Source organism: Vombatus ursinus, unplaced genomic scaffold (genome assembly GCF_900497805.2).
Source record: "Vombatus ursinus unplaced genomic scaffold, bare-nosed wombat genome assembly UNPS02014778.1, whole genome shotgun sequence".
NCBI classification, from domain to species: Eukaryota; Metazoa; Chordata; class Mammalia; order Diprotodontia; family Vombatidae; genus Vombatus; species Vombatus ursinus.
In genome coordinates, this window is record NW_020954556.1 from 29,491,701 (window position 1) to 29,506,479 (window position 14,779).

General features: G+C 35.4%; 1 protein-coding gene across 3 annotated transcripts in view; it reads left to right on the forward strand.

The window, feature by feature from the left end:
* Positions 1-14,779, forward strand: part of USP34 (ubiquitin specific peptidase 34) — a 317,492-nt gene that overhangs the window by 138,661 nt on the left and 164,052 nt on the right. For all 3 annotated transcript variants that reach the window (XM_027865141.1, XM_027865140.1, XM_027865142.1), the window contains 6 exons: positions 4,894-5,019; positions 5,590-5,719; positions 6,358-6,393; positions 6,769-6,899; positions 7,601-8,238; positions 9,344-9,558. In XM_027865141.1, the coding sequence (XP_027720942.1) occupies positions 4,894-5,019; positions 5,590-5,719; positions 6,358-6,393; positions 6,769-6,899; positions 7,601-8,238; positions 9,344-9,558 (1,276 nt within the window). The remainder of the gene's footprint in view (positions 1-4,893; positions 5,020-5,589; positions 5,720-6,357; positions 6,394-6,768; positions 6,900-7,600; positions 8,239-9,343; positions 9,559-14,779) is intronic.

Below are 14,779 nucleotides of genomic sequence, written 5' to 3' on the forward strand. Positions count from 1 at the left end.
TGTGTGTGTGTGTGTGTGTGTGTGTGTGTGTGTGTGTGTGTGTGTGTAGGGCTGGCCTACCTCTTCTCCTCCAGGGATTTGTCCTTTTGTCCTTGCTGCTCCCCTCAAGATTTTCATTAACCTGGTCTACAAAAGGGAGACCTAGCCAGTAAAAGCCGGGTTGAGATGGCTTATGTTTTTCTGGTCATGTTTGCTAGAGGCAAGCTGGGTTTCATAAACCAGCTAATATTCCATTCCTTAAGTGCCAGAAAGGGGAAGGTCAGCTGCGTTTGAAAGCCATTTCCCCTAGTTGTAGATTGACCTCAGGATCAATCCTTCCTTCCAGTGATGAAGTAATGAGGAGAAGCTGTGAACTCTTGGACCATCTTCTTATTTAAATGTTCACCCCTCAAAGCTGCCTTACATTTACCAGGGGAGGTCCAAATGATGTATAATGCAATTAAAAAGAAGACACATCTCAGTATTAAAAACAGGTCAGCCCTTGATCTGAATTTTTGGCACAAATGGAAGCATGCCATTGACCTGTCCTTTATTAATAAATTGCTTGGCCTGTTAAGAAATTATATTCCACTTGGAGAAATGACCTCATTTTATTTATTGGTTAAATTTCACGTGCTATAGAAGTAATGTTAAAAATATTGTCTATACCCTTAAGGTACTTAGTTTCTTGACCAAGACGTCATAATCTTCAGCTATTTCTAAATTCCTTTTCCCACTATCATTTGTGCCTTCCTGACTCACTAGAAATAAGTAGTAGTATTTCTTATCAAGGAGTCAAACTTGTCTCTTTTTTCTTTATTGCATGCTCTCTGATCTGACACTGTTTTGGGGATCCACTTCTTACTCATTCACATAGGCATACAGATTTATTTTATGTCAGGTAGTTTTTTTTCTTTAGATTGGTTCTCTTCTCTTTGGGTGGAACTTTATGTCCTGTGCTTCCTAAGAGTTCAGTATTAGCTCTAGGGGAGAGATGATAAGTATTGGATATAGAAGAAGAAAGCTGTGAGTTGCAGATAGGATCAACAAAAGGACTTAAATTTTCTCTCCTTTTACCCCTGGTCACTGTTACTGCAACTTATTCTAGAAGCCTATGAAGAGGAAATGAGCTTCTTTACAGTAGCAGCAAGGATGGAAAGCATGTTCCTGTAGTCTTTTCCACTAAGGTTGCCTTTTATTTGTTGTCCATTGTTATATAAAACAGAGGCTATTTATATTTTGTCCTTAGAATTAAATATTTATTTTCAGGTATTAACTGGAAAACTTAAAGTTTGCTGCTATATTTTTTAAGTAAACCACATTGGCATAAATCATTTTAAAAGCCTAGAATATTATGGAAATGTTTGTTGATTAAGAAGACAACTTATACTGTTTGGTGAATTACTGGCATGTAGCCTACCTTCAATATGATTAAATATGGCCTGGCTACAAAGTTACCTTTATTTATGAACAGATCTTTTGAATTGTGTGGTCTAACATTGACTACATGTTTATCAGTTGTGGGCAAATAGAGGAGATTACAGTAGTTTCCAGGTCCTTGTTTGGAAAGTCTGAAAACTATGAACAGACAAAAAATATTTTAGTTTGAAATAGAAGGGCAGCAGGCTAAATCTTGGCAGTAAATTTCTCTGCTAAAGGACTGATGTTAAAGATATCTAGGGATTAGCCTAGAAACGAGACATTTCCTAATGAATAAATGAATAAATTCATATCAAAGGATATGAATAAGCAGTTTTCAAGAGAAGGAATGCCAGCTATTAACAGCCACCTGAAAAAAATGTCCCCAAACACTAATAATAGCAGAGTCACATTTTAAAAACTAAGGTCTCACTTTAAAACACTTCATATTCACAAAGGTGAGGAAAGAGCAAAATGGAAGTCATTGGAGATATGGCTTTAAGGCACTGTTGGTTGAGCTGTGAATTGATCTAGTATTCCAAAAGCAATTTGGAACTACATTCCAAACTCTGTATGCCTTTTGATCTAGTGATGCCACTCTTATGCTTCCAAGGAAATAGACAAAGTACCAATTTGTAGAAAAATGTAGCATTTTATATTGCAGGAAAGAATTGGAAACAGAGGAGGTGCCCATCAATTGGGAAATGACTGAACAAATTATATATTATATGAACAAAAAGGAATTTTATTTATATGACATAATGAAAGGGGGACTGATTCTCAGAAAACCCAGGAAAACGTCTGTGAATTAATATAGACTGAAGTGAGCAGAACCAGGAGAACAATTTAGACATTGACTAGAGTAATGTAAAAGAAAACAGCTTTGAAAGAATTAAGAACTCTGAATAATGCAATAGCCAGTCATGACTTCAGAAGACTGATTATAAAGCATGCTTCCCACTTTTTAAGAGAAAAGTGATAGGTGCAGAATAAGAAATCCCTCCACTCTGACCTTGCCAAGAAGAAAGTACTAGGAAAATAGATCTGGGAGAGAGAATTTAAAAATTATTGGACTATCTGAAAGCCATGATCAAAAAAAGAGCCTAGACAGCATCTTTCAAGAAATTATCCAGGAAAACTGTCCTGATATTTTAGAACCAGAGGGCAAAATAGAAATTGAAAGAATCCACTGATCATCTCCTGAACGAGATCCCCAAAGGGAAAACTCTTAGGAATATTGTAACCAAATTCCAGAATTCCCAGGTCAAGGAGAAAATATTACAAGCAGCTAGAAAGAAACAATTTAAGTATTGTGGAAACACAATCAGGATAACACAAGATTTAGCTGCTTCTACATTAAGGGACTGCAGGGCATGGAATATAATATTCCAGAGGGGAGATAGGATTACAATCAAGAATCACCTACCCAGCAAAACTGAGTATAATCCTTCATGGGAAAAAATGGTCATTCAATGAAATAGAGAGCTTTCAAGCATTCTTGATGAAAAGACCAAAACTGAATAGAAAATTTGATTTTCAAATACAAGACTCAAGTGGAACATGAAGAGGTAAACAGGAAAGAGAAAATCATAAGAGACTTATTATGGTTGAACTGTTTACATTCCTGCATGGAAAGATGATATTTGTAACTCATGAGACCTTTGTCAGTATTATGGTTGTTGGAGGGGAAAAAATTACATGTATGTATATATAGATATAGATAGATAGATAGATAGAGGGCACAGGGTGAGTTTAAAATGAAGGGGTCATATCTGGAGACTAAAATTAAGAAGTGAGAGAATTATGCTGGGAGAAGGAGAAAGGGAGAGGTAGAACAGGGTAAAATATCTCACACAAAAACAAAACAGAATAAAAGGCTCTTACAGTAGAGGGGAAATGGGGGAAAGTAAGAGGTAATGAGTGAATCTTATTCTCATAGGATTTGACTTAAGGAGGGAATAACATATACACTCAATTGGGTATGGAAATCTGTCTTACCCTACAGGAAAATAGGGGGTCAAAGGGGACAAGAGAGTAGGGGGATGATAGAGAGGAGGACAGATTGGGAAAGGGGGTAATCAGAAGCAGATGCTTCTGAGGAGGGACAGGGTCAAAAGAAAGAATAGAATAAGTGGGAGGGGGATAGGATTAAGGGAAATAGAGTTAGTTTTTCACAGCATCTCTTCTATGGAAGTGTTTTGCATAACTCCACATGTATAACCTGTGTTTAGTTGCTTGCCTTATCAATGAGGGTGGGTGGGAAGGGAGGAAGGAAGAAAATTTGGAACCAAAGTTTTAAAAACGCATGTTTAAAAAAATGTTTTCACGTGCAACTGGGAAATAAGAAATACAGGAAATGGGGTACAGAAATCCATCCTGCCCTACAGGAAAATTGAAGGGGAAGGGGATAAGAGAAGGGGGGGGGAAGATAGAAGGGAAGGCAGACTCGGGGAAGGGATATTCAGAATGCATGCCATCTTGGGGTGGGGGGGGCGAGATGGGGTGAAAATTTAGAACTCAAAATCTTGTGGAAGTGAATGTTGCAAACAAAAAAATAAATAAAAAATTACCATAAAAGAAAATGAAGGACCAGCAAAAAAAAAAAAAAACGTACTAGAAATATTGATGTAAATACTTTACTTTCACATTTTATACATCAGCACGTGGTGTTGGACACAATCAAAAGCATTTTAAAATTTATTTTTATCTATGGTTTCTTTTTGATCTGGTAAAGCTATTTTAATAAAAAGAAAACTATTAAAACTGTGATATTATTGGATGCTTTGTGTTCTGTATACTAATAATTAAAAATTGTAAAAAGCCAGTTGACTTAAGCTTTTCAGTAAACTCTGGTAATTCCTGATTTCTTTTCATTCTAGATTTTATCATAGCATAAACCTTCAGAAAATTTTCTTTCTAATAATGCAAAAGCAGAAAAAATCTTACATATTATTTTCATAGATACACATATACCCACATACCTAGTAAAGACCAAGGTGATATCACTTAGGTTAAATAATATTATCTTTTTACTTAACACAGTTTTCTCTATTTTCATAATCCACATTTTGGTTTGATTTTGGTATTTAGCTAAACTTTTATATTTGTATTAATAAAATATAAATTTATCAAGAGTTAAACATAGTAGCATTTCATAAAATTGTTAACAAAAGCTACTTGTAACAAGTACATTATTTATCCTGTCAGGATAACGTACTTTTTTTGGTATGTATAATTTTACTTTTAGATATATAGAACTTAGAATTTAATAGGTACTTGAAATTAACTTATTTTGTAATGAAAATTGTTATTTGATACTTAAAATTCATTTGTTCCATGCTTGAAATAATACTTGAATACTCCTTTTATCAGTTGTAACAGATGCAAAAATCAATGTATATGTTGTCTAATTATTACTTATATTTTCATACCCTGTATTAATATACTTTTTTCTTCATTTTATTTATAAATATTCTTTACTTTTATGTTTTCCAGTTGAAACATTGTAGTCGGTACATACATGACTTGTTTCCTTCCCTCATCAAGAACTTAGATCCTGTCCCACTTAGACATCTCCTTAATCTTGTTTCAGCTCTTCATCCAAGTGGTCATACTGAACAGGTAAGAAATTTTTTAAAATTTCCTTTTGTGAAAGGGGAAAAAAATGTACTGACTAAATAAAGTAAGGATTCTTAACCTGGTATCCATGAATTTAAAAAAAATTTTTAGTTATATTTCAATACCATTGTTTTACATTGTAACTGTTAATGTGTTTTATCAGATAGTATGCTGGACTTTGAGTCAATAAGATCTGAGTTCAAATCTAACCTAACACATTTCTTAGGTGTGTGAATCACTTCATCTCTGTCAGTTTTTTTCATCTGTAAAATGTAATAAGAACATCTAGGAGTGTTGTGAAAATAAAATGAGATAATATTTGTAAAGTGCTTTGCAAACCTTAAAGTGTTAAATAAATGCTGGCTATTATTAGTAAAAACAATTATTGTGAGCAGTCCATAGGCTTAACCAGATTACCAACAGGGTAATGTCTTTTACAGAAAAACGTTTAAGAATCCCTGACTGAAGTGAGTTATTACAACTGAACTTCTAGATACATACTTCAAATGTATGATTTTAAGTTTTTATGCTGTTTAAAAAAACTAACTTCATATTTTCCTTTCATTATTATAGACCTTATATTTGGCATCTATGCTTATTAAAGCATTATGGAATAATGCACTAGCAGCTAAGGCCCAGCTTTCAAAGCAGAGTTCTTTTGCATCTTTACTCAATACTAATCTCCCTATGGGAAATAAGAAAGGTAAGGAAAAATAATTTGTACCTCAGTGTTTCAGAACAAAGAGATTTTTGGATTAAAAGTTTCCTTGCTTCTTGAGCTAAATTATAAATTAAATAATTATTTTTCATGGGATACAACATTGAATATATATAAAGTGATTAATAAATTGAGACTTGCTCTATGTTTTTGGTATACTGGTAAAATAAAATTTTAAAATTATCAGTAGAATTTAAATTTTGTCCTCCCAACTTTCCCCTTTGCAGAGATGTTGATACTTTGTTTAAAAAAAAATCTTTGAAGTTGTGTTTGGAAACCCTTTTGAGGGTAGAACATATATAATGTTCTCTTTCTGTATTTCAAAGGTTTCTATGAGGTATCAACTATTCTGTGTATTTTTTACAGATATAATATTCAAGGTCTTTCTAAACTTTTTCTACATTTTACCCCAATTTTTCTCTCCTGACTTCATATACTACTCTTTTCTTAGGCTTCTCTGTGCAGGCACCCACAACAACTACTGCAGGTGGTGGGGACTTACATTATTGCAGGCTTCCCTACCTGTATCTCTGTTGATTATGTAATATGAACAACTGATATGCTGTACCAAAGAAGCTCAGTCACTTAGAATGTTTCCCTCCTGTTTTTTCCTTTTTCTTCAGAGGAAGAAGAGCTCAGAAGAGCAGCCCCGTCGCCTTGTAAGTTGAGTCTTAGACATGCACAGCAACATTATTTGTAATTTTAAAAATTAATTTCTTTTTAGAATAACATGTTAAATAGTAGATAAAAATTTGTGGCAGAGTTTTGAAGTTTATTTTCAAAGGGAAATACAAGTTATGTTAAGTATAATCACAAGTAATGCTACCAATCTATATAAAACCTGTATAAACATCAACTTTTTTGATTGGACTTAATTTTAAATCATTTTTAGAAATAACCTTTGGATATTTACCTGTTTCTTGATTTTATTTTTGGGTGCTGGCAGAAAGGACAAAATTTGTGGTTATAATCAAAACATAAAATCTTATAGTTACATTCACATTAATTTAAATTAAAAAATATCTTTAAAATAGGGTCACCAGCAGCTAGTCCTCAAAGCAGTGATAACAGTGATACACATCAAAGTGGAGGCAGTGATATTGAAATGGATGAGCAAATTATTAACAGAACCAAACATGTGCAACAGAGACTTTCTGACACAGAGGTATGGAAGTAATCTTGTTTATCTTTAGTTTTGTCACAAGTAGATATGTCTTACTCTTGCTTTGTTATCTAAAACCTCATAATGAGATCAGGATGCATGGGCATGCTTGTAGTTCTCTTTTTCAGTAATAAGCAATGCTTTTAAAGTCGACTTTTTGAGGTGTGTTTTCTTAGGAATTTTAATTTTATATTTTTTGTATTTCTAATTTCTGTTTTACATAGTAAATCATTGCTATGATAAGCTTTTTTTTTTTTTTTTTTTTGGCTAGGCAATGGGGTTAAGTGACTTGCTAAGGGTCACACAGCTAGTAAGTGTCAATCAAGTGTCTGAGGCCAGATTTGATCTGAGGCCCTCCTGGGCCAGTGCGCTATCCACTGTGCCACCTACCTGCCCTCATGACAAGCTTTTAATGACATAATTAGTTATTATCATTATTGTTTCTTGTTGACTTTGTAGTTTGGTTCTTATGTATTTGTTTATGTCTTGCAACCTGTATGTATAATTTGATAGACTTGCAAACAATAAATATTTTAGAAGAAATGTACATATAAGGAGGAACTAGAAGTTGCTTAATTCTAAGTTAAATAATCTATCCACAGGGCTTGCACATTTAAATCATAATTTTGTGGTATCACCTTTTGCAATGTTACTTTTAAATATTTCATTTTTTACTTTTCTCTACCAAATCTTTTGAAATACAGGAATCCTTGCAGGGAAGTTCTGATGAAACTGCCAATAGTGGTGAAGATGGAAGTAGTGGTCCTGGAAGCAGCAGTGGGCACAGTGATGGGTCTAGCAATGAGGTCAATTCTAGCCATGCCAGTCAATCAGCTGGAAGCCCCGGCAGTGAAGTACACTCAGAGGACATTGCGGACATGGAAGCTCTCAAAGAGGAAGAGGAAGAAGATGACCATGGCCATGATCCTCCCAACAGCAGTCGTGGTACAGACCTTCGAAATAGAAAGATTGAATCACAGGCAGGGATTTGCTTGGGAGAATCACAGGGTCCCCCAGAGAGAAGTGGCACAAACAATGGAACAGGAAAAGACCTTGTTTTCAACAGTGACTCAGTGCCATCAGTTGATAATCGAATCAGAATGTTGGATACCTGTTCACGTCCTGAAGACACAGAACATGATATGGCAGGAGAAATGAACACTGCACATATATCGCAAGCATCTCAGGATTCTTGTATCACACGTACCGGGGACTTTCTTGGAGAAGCTATTGGGAACGAATTATTTAATTGTCGGCAGTTTATTGGGCCACAGCATCACCACCACCACCACCACCACCACCACCATCACCACCACCACCACCATCACCACCACCATGATGGGTAAGTTTATTCTGATGAAATCTATGTTGTAATTTCCTTAATATAATTATGACTTAATTGTATTTTCTTTTTAGTTAGATTATTCAGTTTTTGAATTATGCAGACCCCATGATTTTTGAACTTTGAATATATAATCACTTATTGTTTCATTGAAGAATGTATAGGAATAGATTTTTTTTTAGCAATCTTTGAGCAGCTATTTTTGTGAGATTATAAGACATTGAAAAAAATCAGGTTGCAACTATTGTAAAAATGATTGATTGCTTGCAGAATTTATCCCATTATCACTATCTGTAGTATTTCAAGAACATTGGGAGTTTAGAGAAATTCATTATGCCTGTTTTAAAATTTTATATTTGAATCATTTTCTCCCTCTTGCAAATAGCTTTCCAAGGTCAGATATTCTCCAAATTCTGGTTGTCCTGTACAAAATTTAAAGCCTACCTCTTTGCCTTTCCCATCTCATTTTTATTATTGTACTAGAAGAATATTTGTATCTGCCTGTATTAGAATATATCCAGTGTTCATTCAAAACAGAGATAACCTTGAAATTAAGACAGAGGGATGCAAAACAAAAATATAACATACAAAAAATTTCTCATTTTGGTATACTGCCTAATTGTTAATAAATTTGTCTTGATTTCAATTAGGCCTTGAACTAATTAAGGTACTAGAAATTTTTTCTGATTATACTTGTAAATTAGAATATACTCCAAATGTTTACATAGATTAAGTGTTGAACTGGTATTGCATGAATATAAGCAAAAAAAGACTAATTTCTGTTTTAAGTTTTTTTCCTGTGTTGAATTTATTGGCTGTAGTTGTTACTAAGCATTGCTTAAAACTTATTTTAGTTCACTTTTTAAGGGAAGACAGATGATTTATGTAGGTTTGATAAAATTAATGTTTCAGATAGTAATGACTTGTTAGCTGTCTATTTAACTAAGCTTTTTAAAACTTCTGTACTTTTTGTCGAATCAAAACTTTCTAGCTCTATCGGTGTTATAATTTGCACTAAAATCTTTATAGGGAAGGTATGAGCTTTGGAATAAAAAGTGAAAACAATTGAAATGAGTAAACTTTTTCCTTGTCTATATTCTTATAGGCATATGGTTGATGACATGCTAAGTGCAGATGACGTCAGTTGCAGTAGTTCCCAGGTCAGTGCAAAATCAGAAAAAAATATGGCTGATTTTGATGGTGAAGAATCTGGATGTGAAGAGGAATTAGTACAGATTAATTCGCATGCAGAATTAACATCTCATCTTCAACAGCATCTTCCTAATTTAGCATCTATCTACCATGAACATCTTAGCCAAGGTAAGATTTTTACCTTAACTCAGGTAAATACCTTTTACTAGTACGCATATCATATTAAAGGGACCTACTCTGTGAAATAGAGGCATGACCCTACAAGGACAAAAATAAAATGCTTCATCTAAAGTTCTAAGAAGAGATACCACTGTAGGGTAGAAAGTTATGTGGTCAAAAAAGAGAGCCAGACAGAATTCTCTAGAATTATTTGAGATGGGAGAGAACACTTTACTCACCACCCCAAATCCTAGATTAATCAGAGAAAGCAATTTTAGGCACTTGTTTGGGTTTTTTTCCCATTTATGTTGAACTCCAATGTTTGTAGCATGCTTTCTGTATACCATATCATTTGATTCTTGCAATAATGCTGTAAGGTATAGGTACTATGACTTTTATTCCTCTTATTGTTCTTAAATTCTCCACTCCCTTCTGCAGGCACATTTTTTATCAGTCTGGACCTGTGATTTCAAACGTAAAGGGAACTTCTGCTAAGGAAACTCCCTTTACTACTGAAGATTGGCAACTGCTGAGTGAATGAAAGAAAAAGCAGTTATTAAGTACCTACAGTGTTCTAGGCAAAGTGACAAACTAGCATAATAAAAGAGGTAGATAAGACTTATAAGGGAATAGTGTCCAGAGAGGAAGTTTTGGTCTTTGGAGTAATAGGCGCTCTGACTTATGGGACAATTGATGATTGTGCTTTTCTAGTAATAATAATTATAATTAAATTGATTACTATTTCTAAAGCAAAAAGTAGAGATTTATGGGTTGGGGAGAGTAGAGGAATGTTGGCCAATGTATAAGACAACAGTAAAAATAGCAAGATGCCCAAGTAGTCCCTGGTTTCCTTGTAGATTTTTATTTGGTGGAACATTAATCATGGTTTGTGGCAGGCTAGATATATTGAGTGACATAAAATTATATAGTAGGTAAGGCAAGGAAGTAACAATTATACTTACTGTTTGCCAGGTAGTATGCTAAGCACTGGGGATACAGATGCAAACAAAAAGTGAGATAGTCCCTTCCCTTAAGCAGTTTTCATTTTGCTAGGGGAAGACAACACACAAAAGCAAACTGAAAGGGAAGAGTGGGGAAAGTGGGCATGCAGAGTCCTTGGTAGGAAAAAGAAAACTTCAGAAACAGAATCAGGAAGGGAATGAAAGTCTGCTTGTGGCCTTCCCCAAAATCTAGGCCCCGGGAAGAACTGTCCAGTAAAAGAAGGGGGTCGACCTGGTGAAGGGATGTTTGAAGGTGAGAAGGTGGCAGGGGATGATGGACTTATAGTGTTGGATAAACACTAAGGCATTGCCTGGTCACTGAAGGGTTAAGTGACTTGCCTAGCATGTGTTGTTGGTAGGACTTAAAATCAGGTTGTCTTGCATCCAAAGCCAACTCTCTGTCCAATATATGACATTGCCTTTTCTCCCCATTTTATACATGATGAAGCTGAGCCTAAATGAGGTTAAATGATTTACTCAGGATTACAAAACTAGTAAATGTCTGAGCTGATATATGAATACGGTTTTTATCCCTAAGTCCTATACTCTTTTCACTGTGGCATACCATCTCTTGGATGGCTAGCTAAGGAATTTCTGTGTTATGGTAGAGGCAGTAAGAAGTCATCAAAGATTTTTCAGGATGAGTGTTACGGTCAGGCCCTCTAGGAAGCTATTATAACAGTCCAGATGGATGGTGATAAGGCATGAATTAGAGAAATGATAAAGATGGGTAGAGAGAAGTGGATGGATGCCGGTGATGTTCTGGAAGTAGAATCAATGGGCTTGTCATTTGACTCGATAGGGGAATTGAAGAGTCAAGGATGATTATAGTGTTTTATACTTAAATCACTGAAATCACCAAAGAGTAGAGTATAGAGGAAAAAGGAAAGAACTCTCAAATTAGAACTTGGATCAGTAACCAAAATGAGGGAACAAGAGATGATTGATAAACTAGCAAAAGAAACTTAGATGGGATATGTTAATCAGCAAGTATTTATTAAATATTATGTACCAAGCACTGTACTAAACGCTGGAGATGGTTGGTTGGTTGGTTGGTTGGTGGTTGTCCTTTGTTCTCAGAGAAGACCAAAATGACGTCACTCTGTTGCGGTTATCTTGCCATCAAGGAGCATTCTTTCTAGTGGGGAAGATAGCATATAAATAACTAGGTAAATACAAGTTATATGTAGAATAGGTGAAAGTTATCTGAGCGGGAAAACCAAGGGTACTGGTAAAGGATTCCTGCCAAAGGTGGGATTTGAGCTGAGGCTTGAAAGAAGCCAAAGAAGCCAGGAGGTAAAGATAAGGAAGGAGAGCACTCCAGATGTGGGAGATAGCCATTGCAGAGGCATGGAGATGGGAGATGGGGTGATATGTTTGAGAAGCTATAAGTAGGCCAGTATAGCTGGATTGTAGAATGCATGGAAGGCTAGGAATAAGGTATAAGAAGGCTAGACAGGTAGGAATTGGCCAGGTTATGAAGTTTCCACTGTTAAATAGGAAACTTTATATTTGATTCTCAACGTAATAGGGAATTCCACTGCAACTTATTAAGCTAAAGAGGTGATGTCAGCTCAGTGTTTTGGGAAAAAAAATCTTCGGTAACTGCAGCAAAATGGTAATGGGGAGATATTTGAGACAAGGAAAGCAGTTAAAAGGCTACACAGGCAAGAGAATGTAAAAACCTGAGGTTGTATGAGACATACAAGAGATATAAATGTAGAAAAGAAAAGATTTAGCAACAGAATAGATATTTGGGATGAGGAATTGAGGTTGACACCAATGTTGCAGGCTTAGGTAACTGGTAGGATGGTGGTTCACTTAATAAGAAGGAAGGTAGAAAGAGGGGGAGGATTTTGGGGGAAAGATAGTAATTTGGATTTTTGGATGTGTTGAGTTTGAGATGGCTGTGGAAGAAAGAATTTGAGATGTCCAAGAGACAATTGGTAATGTAGTATTGTAGCTTGACAGAGCAACCAGGGATACATAGGTATATAGAGAGATAGATCTGGGAATCACCTATTGAGCCCATGGGAGGTAATGAGATGACTAGTTGATATAGAATAAAATGAAAAGAGATGGGCATTTTGGGATACCCATAATTAGTGGCTATGACATGGATGTAAAATCAGCAAAAGAGAGTGCAGTTTATTTCAACAGATAGGAGAAGAAGTAGGATAGAGTGGTTTTAGAAAAGCCTGGAAGAGAACCAGGACAAAAAAGTTTGATACCTGTCTAAGTAAAGAAAGTATATGAGATAGGTTTTGATGAGTAGTTGAAAGGTGGTGAAAGGTCAGAGGATAACACAGAAAAGAGTATCAATTTAGCATTTTTATCTTTTGCAACTTTTGAGAGAAGAATTAAGTAATTGGATTAGTGTTCTATTAAAAGAATTTGTTGACTTAGATGGTGAGGAATTAAAGACAGAAAATGTATACTATTAAGTTTAGCAAAGTGACAGACTTGAGTATACAGCAGGGTCAAGTAAAAGCTTTTTATTTATTAAAAAAATAAATATGTTTCTAGGAAATGAGGAAGAAGTCAGTAAATAGAGCAATGGAATGTGCACTGAGGACATGAGATATAGAATTGTTAGCTGCTGTTAGGAATTGGACTGTCGGTCAGTGAATGAATTCTATCATGCACAAAATTGAACAATGTATAAAAAGACTGTTGTATAGCAGTATAAACGAATTTGAGGTCAGATAACATAAATTTATAGTGGACCCAGTGAGCCCTGCTTCCATGGTTTTCTCTAGTGGTAATCAGCAGCTTAGGAAGAAGAATAGTAAGAAAATCTTTAAAATAAGATTGGATGTTATTTAGGGAAAAGGATTGGTAAGATGTGAATGGCTGAAAGGAACCTAGGAATTAAGACTGGAAGACAATGCTTTGACCTCCTTAACTATGAGGTCAATATTGTAAAGGAAGTTAAATGAAACTATAACAGGTGTAATATACCTGTCGGAGAGATTGTTGAGTAATGAGCTGCCTTCTTGACAGTGGAAAAGCAGGAATGTGCCAATTTCTCATTCTAGCCCAATCCTTTTGGTTCACCAGAAGAATGGTCAGCAAAGGGGAGAGAACTTCAGTAAAAAGCTAGTTTCCAATTAGTGCACAAGATGGACACAGTATTTGAAGAAGAGCTATAGGATGAACTTTTTTTGAAACAGTTTAGTAAGAGTTTCAGAGAATAGAAGAAAAGTGGATGTAAGCTGGATAGGGAATGAAATTGGTGGTGAGAGGTAGCAAGGGAAAGGTGTTTCAGATATCTTTGCAAACAGACTCTGACCCTTGATTGTTGTGATTGGGCAAAAAGAAGTATTAATTTGCTAATTAAAATCTTGGGGAAGTTCCACTTATGGAAATGCTTATAGTCTAAAATGGCTCCAAGGTTACTAATTCCAAGTCATGCAATAAAAGTTTTTCCAGTAATGATGTCTCCAAGATGGAGCTGGGCCCATGATGGTCATTGGTAATGATGACCAGGAAGGTTGTGTGGTGAAGGAGGCTTTGAGCAGTTGCCATTTCTGCATTTTTTATTTCCACATGGAGCCCCTTCAACGGATTGGAGTGGGAGATGGGAACATCATTCGTAATGGTGGCCAAGAATGGCATATGGTGAAGGAGCCTCTAATTCCAGGCGTCAAAAGCCCAGGACAGCAGCTTCACTCTTCTATTTTGCCACCAAGGAGAAGTCATACTGATAATCTTCTGCCTTAAAATTCTGAATCATGTCTTTAAGAGCAAGAGGTACAATAGTTGATATAAAAATTAAAAATTATTTATTTTTATTTTCAAATGTAGTGTTCCTACATTTTAATTACTCACAAAATGATAAATGGCATTATATCCAGATAACATAAAACTGACAGGTAATAATCTTACATTGCACAGCAGAATCCGGATCCAAAGAGATCTTGACAAGTTAGGATAATTATGGGTCTATTGAGTAGCCAGTCCTACTCCGTTTATCACCATCTGCCTGTGAAACTTTCCTCAATCTCTGTGTATCTTTAATAAGTAGCTAATTTTTGTTGATTCTGCATTGTGAACACCTTTTACATCTATTCCCTTCTCCATTTAACACGATGTCCACCCTAATCCAGGACCTCCATCACATTTTGCCTGGGCTATTAAAATCTTCTTCTACTTTGTTCCCTACATTCAATCACACTTTGTTCCACACAATTACCAAATCAGTACTCCTAAAGCACAGGTCTGACCAT